The sequence below is a fragment of the Phalaenopsis equestris genome, unplaced genomic scaffold (genome assembly GCF_001263595.1).
Source record: "Phalaenopsis equestris unplaced genomic scaffold, ASM126359v1 Scaffold222511, whole genome shotgun sequence".
Lineage (NCBI taxonomy): Eukaryota > Viridiplantae > Streptophyta > Magnoliopsida > Asparagales > Orchidaceae > Phalaenopsis > Phalaenopsis equestris.
In genome coordinates this window covers 134643-151981 of record NW_018240677.1, presented here as the reverse complement: position 1 = coordinate 151981, position 17339 = coordinate 134643, and the positions used below count along the sequence as shown (strand labels likewise).

General features: G+C 30.7%; 1 protein-coding gene across 1 annotated transcript in view; it reads right to left on the bottom strand.

Moving 5' to 3' along the window:
- Nucleotides 1-12780, bottom strand: part of LOC110037640 (chromatin assembly factor 1 subunit FAS2) — a gene marked incomplete at its 3' end in the record, with an annotated part of 46270 nt that extends 33490 nt beyond the window's left edge. The window contains 3 exon segments of the mRNA XM_020742339.1: nucleotides 835-946; nucleotides 12251-12406; nucleotides 12524-12780. Coding sequence (XP_020597998.1) covers nucleotides 835-946; nucleotides 12251-12364 — 226 coding nt within the window.
- Nucleotides 12781-17339: the final 4559 nt, after the last annotated feature.

Below are 17339 nucleotides of genomic sequence, written 5' to 3'. Positions count from 1 at the left end.
CCTGTTGTCCAGCCCGCTCGCCTTCCCCCAGCACCCTGCCGCCTTTGTCCTACAACCCATCATTACTCCATCACCCTACCACACCCTCTCTGCAGCGTATTACTGTTGTCTACGCCTCCCCGTCGACTCATCTTACAATAGTTCTCCCTTGTTTTTGGCCCGGAACACAATCACCCAACACCCCTCACCCCCTTCCCTGCAATTTTACCTGTCATCCCACTCTTCCAACCCCCAAAACCATCCCTAAACACCCCTCCAACCTCCCATACAGCCCTCAAGCCCTTTTTCTTTTCCCCTTGTCCCTTGCCCGTTGCCACTTTGCCAACGTCACCACCTACCCAGAGTCTTTTCCTCCCGCAGTGGCCAGTGTGTAATGTAGTTGTGTTGTTCGTTCAACTTGGTTTGCTATTGTATTCCCCTTTCCTATTGTATCGTGTTGTAACCTTAATTCAGTATTAATAAAAGCTGCTTTGTGTTACTTTCCTAACTAGTTATGGTATCAGGTCCTATCGTATTCCTCGTAAATAAAGTTCATTCCACCCTAGGAAAATCTGACATGGTTAATGTCCTTGATGATTTTATTTAAGATTCTTCACAAGTATCAAATAAATGTGCATAAAAATGGAACTAAAATAAATCATTACAAAAAAGTAGAAATAAGAAAATGCTATATCGCTTCAAGCCATAAAAACAAGACACTTCCAAATAGAATGAATACAATTTAAAAATATAACATAATTAGATGGTAAAACAATATAAATCGGAAAGCTTCTCAAAATTCCAATCTGGAAAATATAGTGGTAATTTTTTTAAAAAAAAAGAATTAACACTCACCTGATGGAGAGAAACGCAAGGTATTCACAGTAGAACTGTGGTAAGAGAGGCATTTTTGATAGGAAGGAAGGGTGAAGTTCTTTTGTGATTCACCTGGGGCAATGACCCAAAGCTGCAAAGGAAAACATGAATAAATCCCTCTTGAAGACTCAATAAAATTATACAACTAATGACAGATAAAGACTAAAACCATTAGACAGAAGTCACAGAACTACCCTGATCATGACTAAAAAAATTAAAATTAATATACTTCAAGGCCCAAGGAGGGCAACTTTGTTTGAGGTAAGCGATAAAAAGCAATTAGATTAGAAGCAATATTTTAAAGGCTGAAGTAAAATGTGGGGCACTTAATTTACTATAAAGCAAGGTGTAAACCACAAAGCAAATGACATAAGCCATGTGAATTTTACATACACAATAACACAAGTATAATTGAAAATCAAATATGAAGAATATTTTTGGAATAAATTTCAAAATTGAAAGTCCAAAATCATTTCATTCATATTCTAACTCCAAAATAAATGATATTTGAAGGAAGAGCTAATTATGTATCAAAGCCAAACCCAATAACTTAGATATATGTTAGTGATTAAACCTATGAAAATTTGGTAAATCTGAGTTTAAAAAGAAAAACTCCAAAGCTCGATTGAAGCTCTAAGCATCGAAGGTCCCAATCACTTACAATGAACAACTCAAAAGAGGTTAAGTAAATGAATGCTCAAAGAGTTAAGAAATTTAACACAAGAAATTCAAAAGAAAAATGAAAAGAAAAGATAGAGATTAAAGAAAATACTTGTGGGGAAAACAAAAAAAAAAAAAAAGATAACAACCTCAAAAAGAAAACAATTCAAAGATTTAAACTCGCATATAAAGTTACCTCATCTAAAGGAAGCAAAAAAATTGAGGTTTTTATAGAGAAGCACTAAATAAGGACAAAAATAACCTAATTAGCTTAAGAGCCAAGAACATGCCAATTCTTACAAGAAATACTTTGTTTGTGTTGCTTTCTCCAAAACTAATTTTTCTATGTAATCAAAATCTTTCAGATTTTATTTTGACATTTCAAGATAGGAAACGGTTTTGGCTCATTATAATGATAAGTAAAATGATTTTCATTTATATAGAAGTTTTAAATTTACTTACATTTAGCTTGGCATTAATTTTTGTTCTTACATGATTATCCTAATTAACGTAATAACGTGTATTCAACTGAAGTGACAAATTGTGTGGTGGAGAAGACTTAAGGTTAGGACTTGTGATTTTTGTAGGGGGGTTCCAAGAGATGTTATACGAGTTGAGAGAAGCTTGGGATAGAGTTTAATGATGTGAATATAAGGGTAACCCTAAGTTAAGAGACATTCAACAAGTGCGAGTAAAAATTTAGACCCTAAGCATGGATAATAAGTAACTCTATAGCTTGAAATCTCTTGAATATTTTAGATAGCTCAGTTTAACTACCTTTAAGAAGGTTTCAAGATTTTTGGAAGTCTTCTAATACTTTTTCAATATTATAGAATCAGAGTACGTCATGCAAAAACACAATCTAGATGGCAGCCCAAGTGAAATGTTTGGATTTGAAAAAAGGATTTCGGGACTAAAAAATTAGACAAAACTCCTATAGGTAGTAAAAATGTCTATAGAATATATTCAAAGTTGATTATAAATTTTCAAGGGATTTGACAAGTCGGAAACCTTGTAAAACAAGACTATGTGATGCATGTCGTGGACGACAACACTACTGAAGAATTAGCTATATTTTTGTATGTGAAAATTATTGAAATTTGGTAGAAAATTGAAGACGTGACACAAGAAAACCATAAAAAAAAAACTTAAAAAAATGCAAATACAAGAATGAGGTAATCTCACCTAAAAGGTAAGTTGAGAAAGGTCAAGTCTCCTCTAGTATAAAAAGTCCACTAAGCCTCTACATCCTTGAAAAATCTATAAAATACCAAAAATCCAGCCCCCTTACACACCCTAATACAATAAATGAAAAAAATAAGAGGAGAGGGAAGGAATCAGTCCTACTGATTTTAATAAATAGGAGAGAATCCCCCTTTTGACTAATCCAAATAGGTGAAAATAAAATAATTAAATAATATTTTACGTAATTAAATATTTATTTATGAATTTTGACTTTCATCATGATTTGAAAATTAAACTCCATATAAAGTAAAGTTCAAATTACGTCCTCTAAAGTTTAGATTCTTTTATTATTCTGCTATAAGGAATGCTTTAATTACACTAGCCTATCATCACAATTATTTGTCCTAAAATTTAGGTCTTCAACAATTTTAACTAATCCCTCAAACTAATACATGCTAGCTGACCTTGGTGGCATGGTAGATGATGTTGTTTTGTATGCAATTAAATGAAAATGTGTATGTAAAAGTGAGTGTTTACTGCCATATGATGCCTAAGGGTCTGTTTGGGGCAGCTATTACAAATTTTTGTTTACATGGAAAAGCTAAACTGCAGCCAGAAAGCTATCACCGCAGCTATTTTCAGCGTTTTGAAAACGCACAAACTACCAAAAAGCAGTTTACCCAAACAGACTAGGTGCGTTTTCAAAACGCCACCGCATTAAATAAACTGCCCCAAACGGGCCCTAAATGATGTGAAATGATATCAAATGCGAAAATCATACAAATATAAGAATATGCAATATCAACAAAAATAAATTCAACTAATGAATACAAATAAGCTGAAATGATGATTTAATTACTTCATAACAAAGATATAAACAGCATTCTTATGTTTTGATCAATAAGAAAGATGAAAAACATAAAAAGTATTTTGTGAAACTCAGTTCCTCACTAAATTTATTGCCATTCAAGTGATTTTTATGGGATAGATTAAGATAAAGGACTAGGTCAATTATATAGAGCCAACTAATTAAAGGAATGTCATAAAATTCATAAAATTATCAATACGCAGAACAAATATATTAAATAATATGAAAATACACCATATAATAGAGAAAGAAACATATAAAAGTATTTACCCAATTACCAATGAGCAATACCTTCTTTATGTATGTTTTCTTCTAATGCTTGCCTCCTGCTTCAACCCTATCTTTGATAGCTAATTTTGATAGATGATCTGGTTATCAAAACCCAAGTTTAGGCCTTATGATCTTTGTAAGAAGCTCCAAACAGTGTTGAACAAGATAAGTAAGACTTAGGTTGGGGTTTGGCACAGTGAAGAATCAAGAAGAAAATCTAAGGTATGGACCAACCTAATAATGGGGACAAATCTAAAAATATAAAATAAGAATTTAAATAGATGATGCCACGGCTTGAAAGTTGAAACAACTTGGAAATCATACCCATCCAATCACTTTCTAAAATATTTTAGGATTTTTTAAATCCTTTTGATATATTTTTCAAGATTTTAGAAACAGACTAAATCATACAAAAACCCAATATAGAATCCAATATAGACAACAGCCCGAGGCAAAATATTTGGATTTAGAAAAAGGGTCCAAGGCTTAAAAATTTAAAGAAAATTCCTATAGATAATGGAGGGATCTCTCTATATTAGATTTCAAGTTGATATTGAATTTCAAAGGACTTTGATGGGTCAAAAGTTTTATTAAAAAAGACTACATCCAATGTGAGGTAAGCCTTGGCCAACCAACAAGGTTTTGGCTTATGATTTTATAAGAGAGATTTAAGAAAACTTGTGAAAAGATGGAGGGGGAGGCACAAGATTCCTACAAAAAGAAAATTAAAAAGGATAACAAAAAATTGGATAAGACTACCACTCACCAAAAAGATAAGTCGAGAAAAACCACCAACTCTCATCTTGATGAGATGGCCAACACACCTCCCCATGTTTGGAGAAACTCCAAATTACAACTTCAATCAATAAACATTTCCATTTATCCACGAAATAATCAAATATATAATCCCCTCACAAACTCTAATGTAAAAAAGGGAAAAATAGCAAAAATAGATGAGAAAGATTGGCCTCTCCCTTAATTTGATATGAAGGGGATTTTTCCTATTTTTGCCAACCTTAATATGTGAAAATTAAATAATTAATTGCATTTTTATGTGTGATTGATTATTTCTTCATTATTTTGCCTTTTTTCTCATGATTTGAAAATTTAAAGCCCATCAAATTAGAAATTTTAAACTATTTCCTTCAAACAATCTCATAGAAATAAAACATAGAAAAGTCTTACAAAAAATACACAACTAAATAATCTTAATAAAATATGGACTTCTTTATGCTCTTCGTAAAAAATTCATCGTTCTTCTCTCTTTGGTTCATTGTAATTGGTCTAATGGCTCTCTCTGTTGCATCAAAAAGTGTATTTGATTTGATATAATCTTGAACTAAATATCTTCAACTATATGTTTTTGTTGACTACTCATTGCATTTTCGCTTTTCCTTGAAAGAAATAATATCATAAAAAAGCTAGTGTGAGTGTATAATAATTTGTTGGTAAAAATCTTGCAAGTAGTTTAACAGCACATTAGGATTGAATCCCTCCCATATCAAATTTGTTCTGACACTTAAACTTTCTCAAAGAAAAAGAATAGACATTGCTAAATAGTTTAGAATTTTGAATATCCGGTCAAGTCCATTTGCAATATATTTTCAACAGTATGGCACCTTTTAAAATTATTTAAATAATAATTATGTGATGATTCACCTTATGGTGTCTTAAGCCCTTTGACAATTAGGATTAGTATTACAGGCCATTAATAAGCCCAATTGAGAATAATAAGCACCTATTGAAAATAACGAACCATATCAAGCTCTTATGTTATTCTTTTTCTATAATTAGAATCCCTATTTTCATATCTCAAATGTTCCCCAACAAGTTGGGTCTCGAATCATATGAATAATAACCTCAACAACAACAACAACAACAACAACAAAGCCTTAATCCCACTATGTGGGGTCGGCTACATGAATCCTTTTTCTCCATTGCGTCCTATTTAGTATCATATTTTCATTTAGTTCTAGTAAATTAAGATCATTTTTAATACAATAAGCCCAAGTCTTCCTAGGTCTACCTCTATTTTTCTTAACACAAGTCGAATTTAAAACATCTACTCTCCTAATCGGATCATCTAATGGTCGACGTTTAATATGACCAAACCATCTAAGACGACTTTCTCTAATTTTGTCTGTCACAGGAGCTACACCAACCCTATCACGAATATATTCATTCCGCATTTTGTCTCTAAGTGTAAAGCCACTCATCCACCTAATCATTCTCATCTCGGCAACACTTAACTTATTATTATGCTTCTCTTTTAAAGGCCAACATTCAGCGCCATAGAGCATTGCAGGTCTCACCACCATCTTATAAAATTTTCCTTTCAGTCTTAGCGGTACTTTTCTATCACACAAAAAACCCGAAGCATTCCTTCACTTCAACCAACCAACTTGAATTCTACTATTAACATCCCCATCTATATCAACATCGCTTTGGACAACGGACCCAAGATATCTAAATCGTTAACACCTTTTAATAATTTGATCACCCAAAGTCACACTTCTGTCACTAGAGCTATTACTACTAAAATTACATTCCATGTATTCAGTTTTAGTTCTACTTAAACGAAGGCCTTTAGACTCCAATGTAGACCTCCATAATTCAAGTTTTTCCTGGGCTTTTTCGCTCGTTTTATCCACGAGAAGAATATCATCAGCAAAAAGCATAAACCAAGGTACATCCTCTTGTAGATGTCCAGTAAGACCATCCATAACTAAAGAAAAAAGATATGGGCTTAAAGTCGATCCCTGATGTAAACCAACAGAAATAGGAAAATATTTTGTCAATCCTCCTTCAGTTTGAACACAAGTAACAGCTCTAGTATACATATCTTTAATGACTTGAATATAAGTCAAATCAACACATTTCTTCTCGAGAACTCTCCAAAGGATATCTCTTGGAACCTTATCGTAAGCTTTTTCTAAATCAATAAAAATCAAATGTAGATTCTCCTTATTATCTCTGAACTTCTCCATCAAACCTCTCAATAAATGTATAGCTTCCATAGTAGACCTGCCAGGCATAAATCCAAATTGATTATGAGAAATTTTTGTGATACGTCTTAACCTATGTTCAATTACCCTCTCCCATAATTTTAAAGTATGACACATCAACTTAATTCCTCTATAATTTGCACACTCTTGTGCATCCCCTTTATTCTTAAAAATGGGGATCAAAATACTCTTCCTCCACTCCTCAGGCATCTTTTTAGTTTTTAAAATAATATTAAAGAGTTTAGTAAGCCAAGAAACTCCCAAATCTCCCAAATATTTCCACACTTCAATTGGGATATCATCAGGTCCTACAGACTTTCCACCCTTGGTTTTCTTTAAAGCCTCCTCAACTTCTTTTTTGCTAATGCGACGGTAAAAATGAAACGTTTTATTATTATTTACGATATTAAAATCACTAAGTTCGATCGTATTTTCAGAAACTTCATTAAAAAGTTTATCAAAGTAACTCACCCACCTATGTTGAATATCTTTTTCTAAGAAAAGTACTTTTTGATTTTCATCTTTAATACACTTTACTTGAGTTAAATCTTTACTTTTTCTAAGAAAAGTATGATTTGGCGGTAAGTAGTTATATGAATAATAACCTCCATTAAGAAAATTCATCAGGCATGTTAACCAACATAATTGAACTCACTAGCCAAAGGTGTCAACATATTGTCTCTTAGGCCAAGTCAACCAGATCTCATCATTATCTTAAAATCGGATTCACTTGGTCACCAACAATTGAGCCACGTCTCATAAAAGAGTCATTCACCAAATTGCTTCAAACATAGAACTAGGCATTTACTATTGCAAATCAGAGTAAAAATATATTCACCATTGAATTCCTGAATTAAAGTCATCAAAAGCTACTCCCCCAATGATGAAGAACTTATCAGATAAATTGCTAAATATACTAAAGCGACTCGCCAACTCAAAGCAAATCGATAAAGGCTTCATCAGAAACTTCACCTTCAAAGATCATGTTGTATTATTGAAGTTGTGGAGCGATAAATGGTGCTAATGTAAAGATGCCTTTTCATACAAGAGATTCAACAAAAATAGATATGAAAAAAAATCAGATGGAATACGGCTAATAAGTTTTACCTCAGCTAAGATAAAATACTTATGAATAGTCATATTATCGATTTAAGATATTTTAAAATCAAAGCCAAAACATCTAGGTTGATCTAACTCCTAAAGAAAATGATATCTCTAAAGTTAATTATGCTCTAGGATACCTCCCTCCAAAAATCACGCGATGGAGAAAAATGCTCAAATTTTGGTTTAATTAGGTAAATACTAAAAAGTAGTAATTATTCAAAAATCATTATCCTAAAATCACCATCCTAATAAAATAGTTTAAACTTCAAGACAAGTCATTTTAAATGGCAAAAACATGTATCACCACAACCAAGAAATAAAATATTTCGACAAACAGAATCCTATATGATGATGATTAATGAACCATGAAAACTCAACCAGATTAAATGAGCTTAAATAGAGATGTATATAAGTAATGAATATACAAAAAGATAGAAACAATTTAATTAGGATTTCGAGGGTCTATTATCTTAGGTTTTCAAACCCAAATTTACCTAGCTGTGAAGGTAATAATAATTCTTAGACGAATAAAATCTTCCAGAGAGATCTATAAAAAGAAGCAAAGCATACAATCCTTAGAGCTATAAGAAATTTCTATTTAAAGAAGTAAAAGAGATGGCTCAATTACATGCAACCAAGGCTATCCAACTAAACTTATAATTTTGTATAGATCAAAATTGCAACTATGAATTGTGCTAGATATCCACCTAAGTGTATTTACTTAAATTCTGTCGGCGGGGACAACTATCCTAGGATGCAAGAATGGATGCAAATTTTATTGTAATTGAATGACATTTAACTAAATGTATTAGAGATAGGCCATGGTAAGCATGTGAATCAACTAGAATTTATTGTTAATAAGCTCTACTTTATTATTCCTTAAGAAGTTACAAGAGAATGTTTCAGTTAAGAGACTGGCCCCAAAGCCATGAAATTTTGATTTAAAATAATATTTTTACTATTATTTTAAATTGAATATTTATCTATTAAAAATTGGATGAGAAACCTTTCCCTAACAACCCATTGTTGCATAAAATTTCTAATAAGTTAAAAAACATTTAAAAAGAAAATATGTAGCTTGCAATCCAATATTGTAAAATAAATAGACATAAAAAAAACTAATAAAAGAGTAAACAAGAGTTGGGTGCATCTGGTTCTACAAATTCAATCTGCATAAAAATAAAAATGCAGCTAGACTTCACATGTAAAACCTTGTTCTAATTATATGCACTAATGTCAATGTGCCAAAAAAATTAGCATTTGAGATAAGGTATAAAAATAAAGATCCATCTGCTCCCAATCCTTGCCTCCAAAATCATCATTAGCAAGGTTTAAGATTGCCCAATAGGTTATTGAAGTATTTTTTGTTCATGAAGCAGGACTAAGCCTCAAATTTAAAAAGTTATGTATATTAAAAAATATTGTATAAACTATAAAGTGTGAGATAAGAATAAAAATATTAATATTTTAACTTATTAGCAAGCTAAAAAGTAATATAACAACATAAGTAAGAAATAATAAATTGCACAAAATTAGAAATAATATGTTAATATCCAAGCATCAAATTATAAACTATGATGAGTTATATAAACATTAAGCTACCAAAGTAAGCTAAAATATTAAAATAATAAAACATAATAATCAAAATAATTTCAACGAAAGTCTCTCTCACACTCATACTTCCCCCCACTTAAGCAAAAATTTAATAAGTCATAAATATTTGAATTTTTTTTTAAATTAAAAATCCCAACAACTCTCGTCACCCAATGGATTTTGATTAAAATTATCAACATAAAGAATTATTTCCCTCAGGTCTTATACTAAGACATATATATTCACAAATTTCCTATTATCTTTAATATCAGCTATCATTTACTGGTTAATGAATAAACGTATTAATTAAAATAATAATCATGTTGATAGCTAAAACTTCAACTAAATAGATTTTATAGATAAATTTGTCTTTTATTTTTTTTTTATTTAGTGTGTGATGTGTCAGAGTTAACAAGTGATGAATAATAATTTTTAATTTAGTTTTGTCAAAAGAAAATTATAGATAAACCTCAAAATGTTAAGGCATTTATTGCGGCGAGACGTGCCTCAGCATAAGTGAGACATAAGTCTTAACCTGGGATAATGAAGCGTAAACCTCATTGCTTTTTTTGTTAAAAGAAAATGTTGAGGCAGCATTCAAGCCACGTCTCGTTTTATGTAACTTTAAACAATCTTGGTAATTCCAAACCGTTTGGATCGATATGTACTCCTGGATCTAAAATTATACTAGCTAAGAACCTTTCTTTGTACTTTATTGCACTTATAAAACTTCCCTGACTAAATTGTTCATTATAAAAAGTACATGTACATGAAAGCATCACCTAAAATAGATTTTCTCTTAACAAACCAAGTAATTTATAATGTACATGAAATAAAGATAGTCTGGCACTTTACTGTGCTAAGCAGCTACCTTTATATTTTACTTTCGCATGTGCCTTATATATGGCATACATTGCATTCTCTTACACCCTATATAACCTCAATACACCCTATATTTAAGCTAATCAATTAAGGGTGCGTCAAGTATGACACTTAGGGTGTGCATAAGTCATAATATGATCAAGGATCAACTCACATGATTATGATAAAACAACTAAGTTTGCTCATCATAAGGAGCCAATTAAGATAAGAATTGTCACCTTAATCTTATTATATTTTAAAACGCAATATAAAAAAAATTTGGCAAACTTGAAAGAGGTGTGAAAATAAATAAATATCTATCTATAAATTTTAAAAGACAAAAGTTTATAAAAAAATCAAAATGTTGGCCTTACATATGACCATAGTAAATTTATTTTTTCAAACTGAATTAATGCGACATGTAGTGTGTTATTTGTGCCCCTAAATGGTTATATGACTAAAATTTGACTAAGATAAGATGATTCTAATTATCAGAAGAAATGCCACCTAATAATAAAAAACAAGATATCATAACCACTGTCCAATACTAAATCTAGGGATTGACCTATCAGGCCAATCAAGCTGACTTAGCTGCATGCAAATGCAATAGCAATTATTTGACTCAAGGACTCAAATGTTTGAATAGGATTCAAACACTTAAAATATAAACCTAATAACAAAGAATTCATTAAATGAACTCACCCAATTACACCAAAACTACTTATTAGCTCAAAGTGAAGTCATCAAGAACTTCATCAAAACCTTCATCATTAGATATGTCTTCATTTTCTAATAGCTAATGTGAGTTCTTAATGTAAGAAAATAGCAATAATCTAACTCTAAATTTATATATATTATAATAAGCACTTATTAAGCCATATAATGTAACATTTCACATTATTGCAGTGTTATACCCTAACTCGAGCCTATAAATAAAGAGTAATAGGATAAGGTCGGCTCATTTATTCTATCATAACAGTGCTGTACATTCTAAAAATCTGGTGAAAATTTTACAGATCCTCACTTTAAGCTTTCTTTGTCTTTTTTCTCTTTTCTATACCCATTCTTGTTAGTAAGGTTTTGATGCCAACAACAGATAATTTAGAATCCAACAAAATAATGCAATCAACAACTTCAAATATTTTCCTTAAAACTATAAAGGTAGAAATTTTATGAAATACATTTCTAAGTAAAGTGATTCCAAACTATATACAATGAAATCAATATCTCTTAACAAGTGCATTCATTTTTTCAATACTTGATAAAACAACAAGCGGTAAAAAACTTGTCAAACACTCATGCAAACCTTAAGTGCCCTTAACATCATCTTGAAGTAGTTCGACCTTCCACATAAATGGCACAAAATGGTAAGCAAACCTTGCAAATTGAACATGGCCAATTTGTGAAGAATACAGCTATGAAGTAAATTAATTTTGCTTCAAAACAAACAAAAAGAGTAATTTTGTGCATAAACAATTTATTTAACATACTGGGCACTTGTGCAAAATAAAAATTAAATTCACTAGAAGTAGTTCAAAACAAACAAAAAGAAATAACTCTGCAAGTAATATTTTACGTCAAATTTTCACTAATAACCAAGCCCCAAACCAAAATAGAAGATAGCGATTCAATCAAAAAATATTGCAACAGCTGCCGATCAGAAAAGTTTCGATTCAATCAAAAAATAAAATAAAATTTAAAACATTTTTCAGAATTCATATACAGGAGACCCACGGTTTACTGTCAGTCATGCCAACAGTGAAACTATCACAAAAAGCCGATCAATATCCTATCTTCATATTTTCTGACAGCATCAGAAGATAATAGATAGAGAAGTATAGATCCGTACCTTGATATCATTGTCGCTGCCTCCCGTGGCTAAGTTTCCCGTAAGGGAGTGAAAATCTAGGGTTAGAACTGGCTTGGTATCATGCCAGTTGATCTGGATCGTTCCACCCCTCATCTTAGTTTCAATATGAGAGAACCGATCCCTTCGTCCTTTGTCCTGCGAGGAATGGAAGAGAATTAAGGTCTGTTTGATAGCAGAAGTTGAGAAGGATTTAAACATGATTTAACCTAAATCCTGCCAAATTGGAACAAAAATGACAACTTTAAATCCTACAGGTTCTTAAATCCCGTTTCTTTTGCGGTTTGCCTTAATCCCGTTGGAAGATGGATCTATGAGATTTAGCGGAGCTGAAGCGAGAAGGAGGTTGGGAAGAAGGAAGTTAGAAAGACGAAGGTTAGTTGGGTAGAAGCGCAGTAGAGAGGGAAGATATCTGTACGTTCTTCTACCCAGTTAGCTTCAGTTGCGACTGTGCCGTGAGGGTTTCAGGCACGGAAGCAATGGTTCCGGGCGAAACCAGTGAAGGGACGAGGTACAAGAGGTTCGCGCGCTAAGGAGTGTTAATTTTATTTAATCTCACTAATTAATTATTAGTGTAAAAAAATTAATTAAGCACTAATTAATTTAATAAATTAAGGGTTCTTACCCTCATAGCCCTCAAAACTTTGATTACATATTCCACCATCAAAACAACATAATTACAAATTTGAATATTTTATTGCTAAGAAATCTCATATAAAGTTTTAACTTCTTATCATTCCATTTGTCCAGTTATTCTTAGAATAATGAATATTTATTAGTTTAATTCTTACCTCAAAATTTTTCAATAATTTTTAATTTTTAAATTTTTTTAATAGTTCTTTCTTATTCAGAATGGTAGACACAAGTCCTGTGGAATATGAACTACGCATACATTACTATAAAATATATATAAAATAAAATAAAATAAAAACACACAAACAATAACTTAATATATAAAAACAACACTACAATATTCCTATAATAAATCTTAAAGTTTAAATAAGGCTTTATGAAAATAGAAATTTTTGCTTTCTAAAAACTCTTTTGAAAATTTTGCAAATTTCTGTAATTTAACTTCTCGGCAACGGCGCCAAAAACTTGATCCCGACTTTTTATATAGATGTAAAACGCAATGTGTGCAATTATATGCTTAGTTTCCTTAATAATTATTCTTAATTTACAACAAATTCAAAAACTTGATTCAAATCAAAAGCTAAGTTTTTCAAGCTAAGTTTTTCACTATCAAACAAATAAGAATAAAATTATAATATTTAAATATGAGATTCTACGCAAGTATACGTATCGTTATCAAGTAATATAGGACTTTTTGATTAATCTCTGAATATCGAGCTAACAGGAAGATTAACAATATGCATTTTAGAAAACTAGAAAGTTTAGATCACAAAAATCTACTTTACAAAATATTCTTACTTACATTTAAGATGTTATAATATGAATGAAAATTCGATTCTTTCTGTAATTTTTTATTTATAAAAATAAAGTAAGCAACTAATTAACTTTACTAAATATTTGCAAGATGAAGGATACATAAATAAAATATTTTTTGCTTGTCATGAATCAGTAATAAGTATAAAAATTGTTTTGTGGAAGTATGTATGCAAATTTTGTTGTACCAAATAAGAGCAATAATATTCTTTACTTTTATTAGAGATGTTATAAAGAACATTGGTTAATCTATAGTTTAAATAGTCTTGAAGACCGGTTAGGTAGGGAAGATAATAGCTCTCACTCTAGAGTTCCCTCTTCTCCCTCCACTTGGGGGTTAACATCTCTTATCAAAACTTAAAATTATAAATCAAATTGGGGCATTTAGCCTGTCACTTTGAAGTCATCTAATTCTACATCATTGGTTTATTTTCTTATTTATTTGCACTCAACCCTATGAACTACATGCTCATTCATGAAATCAATATGTGATTATAACCATTTGTTGACTGAGACAATACCATCTCGGATCTTACATGTTCTCACAACAGGTATTAACATCTTAATTTGTCAAATCAAGAAGTAAATGAGTGCAAGGTCTCAAATCATCTCAACTTCTTCCAACATTGATGTATAATACTTCACACAACATCCTTTAAACACTTAATCACTTATTATTTTAAGAAAAAAGATAAAAAAAAAAGACTTAGAATCCATGGAGAAAACATAACCACACATGAGTTTAAAAGTAGAAATCATGCACAAAAACAAGAAATCTAGATTAAAACCAAGTGTAGTCACAAAGATAAACACTTATCTCAAATCCTCTCCACCAAATGTCTTGAAGTTTCTTTGAATTCTCTTCCTTCACTCACAATACAAACTAACACTCAAAATATAAAGAAAGTGGCCAGCGGTGGTTGCTTGGATGGATGATGGCTGTCAAACCTGATGGGTGGTTGGCCTCTTGGTTTGAAGATCCAAGTCTTCTTTAATAAAAATAAAAAATGTGTATTGGTGTCCCTTCAAAATGTGTCTCCATTCAAAGAATCTTCTAGAAGTTGTCTCCTCAAAAGCCAACTGAATGAATTTTCATATCCATGGAATATAGTGGCTCTTAGGCCCCAGTCCTGGGCACTTAGGCCCCCCAGTCCATTTTTGACCTTTCTTCATTTTTGCTCCAAATTTTACTCTTTTTCACTCTTTTTATTATTTTTCATCCATTTTATTGTACCTGAAAGAAAAACACACAAATATTTTTCAATAAAGCACAATATCTCAAAAATAGGTATAAAAATGAGTATAAAAACACTATACATTTTAGGTGTATCAAAATCCCTTAAACTTAAGATGTTACTTATCCTCAAGTGACTCTTCAATCTTTAAAAATAATATAAGTAGATGATGTATATGATTAACATCTTAATTTGTCAAATCAAGAAGTAAATGAGTGCAAGGTCTCAAATCATCTCAACTTCTTCCAACATTGATGTATAATACTTCACACAACATCCTTTAAACACTTAATCACTTATTATTTTAAGAAAAAAGATAAAAAAAAGACTTAGAATCCATGGAGAAAACATAACCACACATGAGTTTAAAAGTAGAAATCATAGGAGCAAACAAGAAATTTAAATTAAAACATAGTGTAACAAAAAGATAAACTCTTATCTCAAATTCTCTCCACCAAATGTCTTGAAGTTCCTTCACTCACACTTCCTTCACTCACAATACAAACTAACACTCAAAATATAAAGAAAGTGGCCAGCGGTGGTTGCTTGGATGGATGATGGCTGTCAAACCTGATGGGTGGTTGGCCTCTTGGTTTGAAGATCCAAGTCTTCTTTAATAAAAATAAAAAATGTGTATTGGTGTCCCTTCAAAATGTGTCTCCATTCAAAGAATCTTCTAGAAGTTGTCTCCTCAAAAGCCAACTGAATGAATTTTCATATCCATGGAATATTTCTCACATTTTTACCAAGGGTTGCTTCAAACACCTCTTTAATAATTTGTCTAAATTCAATAAATCATCAAATAACTACTTCTGGTGCTTAAGCGCTGGGTACCTGGCGCTTAGGCGCGAGTCTCGGGTGCTTAGGCGTCAGTCCTGGGAACTTAAGTGCCCTAGTTCATTTTTGCACCTTTCTTCATTTTTGCTCCAAATTTTACTCTTTCCACTCTTTTTATCATTTTTCATCTATTTTATTGTACCTGAAAGAAAAACACACAAATATTTTTCAATAAAGCACAATATCTCAAAAATAGGTATAAAAATGAGTATAAAAACACTATACATTTTAGGTGTATCAAAATCCCTTAAACTTAAGATGTTACTTATCCTCAAGTGACTCTTCAATCTTTAAAAATAATATAAGTAGATGATGTATATGATTTTTTTAGGAGTTACCAAAATTTTGATGTAGAAATATAGTAGTCCAATTTAGAAAAAATATTAGTAAAAGAGACCAACTTAGAGTATAGAAATTTTTAAAGTTAAGAAATATGAAAATATGAGTTTCTATATAATTCAGGAATATTGTAGATTCTCCGAAAATAGAGTTTAGGTATTTTATCTTCTCCACTTAAAAATTTTTATTAAGCATAATTTTACTTACTATATTATATCCTTAAGCTTAAGAGTTTCTCAAGTCTTATACTTTAAAAAGATCAAGTGTGGAACCAATTTTTGATTAGGCACTAATCCTCAAGCTTTTCTTTCCTTTTTCAATTTTTCTTTTCTTTTTATTTTTCTTTTTCTTTTATTTTTCTTTTTCTTTTCTTTTTCTTGTTCTACTCTTTTTCTTTTTTAGATAATGATTACTATATATGGATATGGCTTTAATGATTTTGAATCCCACTCTTCATTTCTTAAAGCAAACAGTTGATATTTTCCTTCCACTTAAAAATTGAATAATAGTTTTGAAAATTACTTTTAATAAAAATATTTTCAATAGGAAAATTTATGTTTTGAAAATAAAAATCTAAATCTTCTAAAATTTTCAAAAATACAATTTTTTCTACTAAAGATAGTTACACTATATTTAGCATTTTCCACATTAAAAATTTTTAACTCTAAGTTTTTCTTTATTACTATAAATTTTAACTAAATTCTTTCACTCATTTCTATCTTCAAAATTTTACTTCCCTAATATAACTTGATATATATGATCTTTTTTCTTCAAATCAAAATCAAATTTATTTGAAGCACAATTGAGAACAAATAAATTTTTAAGTTCTTCAGAAAATTTTTCATCCCTCCACCAAACTTGAATTTTTAATAAAATAAATCATTTTAGCATCATATATAATTATTGGCAGGAATGAAAACTAAAAATAACATGCTTGCACGAATTTTTATATCTTAAATATGCAAGTACAAAAAAATTTTAAAACATGAGTAAGAATTTAAATTTATCAAATTTTAATTTTCTTAACATATAGAGATTCATCAGACTTCTATGCAGTGGAGTATAACATAAAAGCAAACAAACACACTAACAAAGATATATAACTGCAACATAAATAAAAATAACTGGCAGTAAATTGAAAATTTTAAACATGCAGCTTTTTAAAGTAAAAAGTTAGCTAGATTATAAGCCCTCCCTCTAAGCCCTCCCAAGAT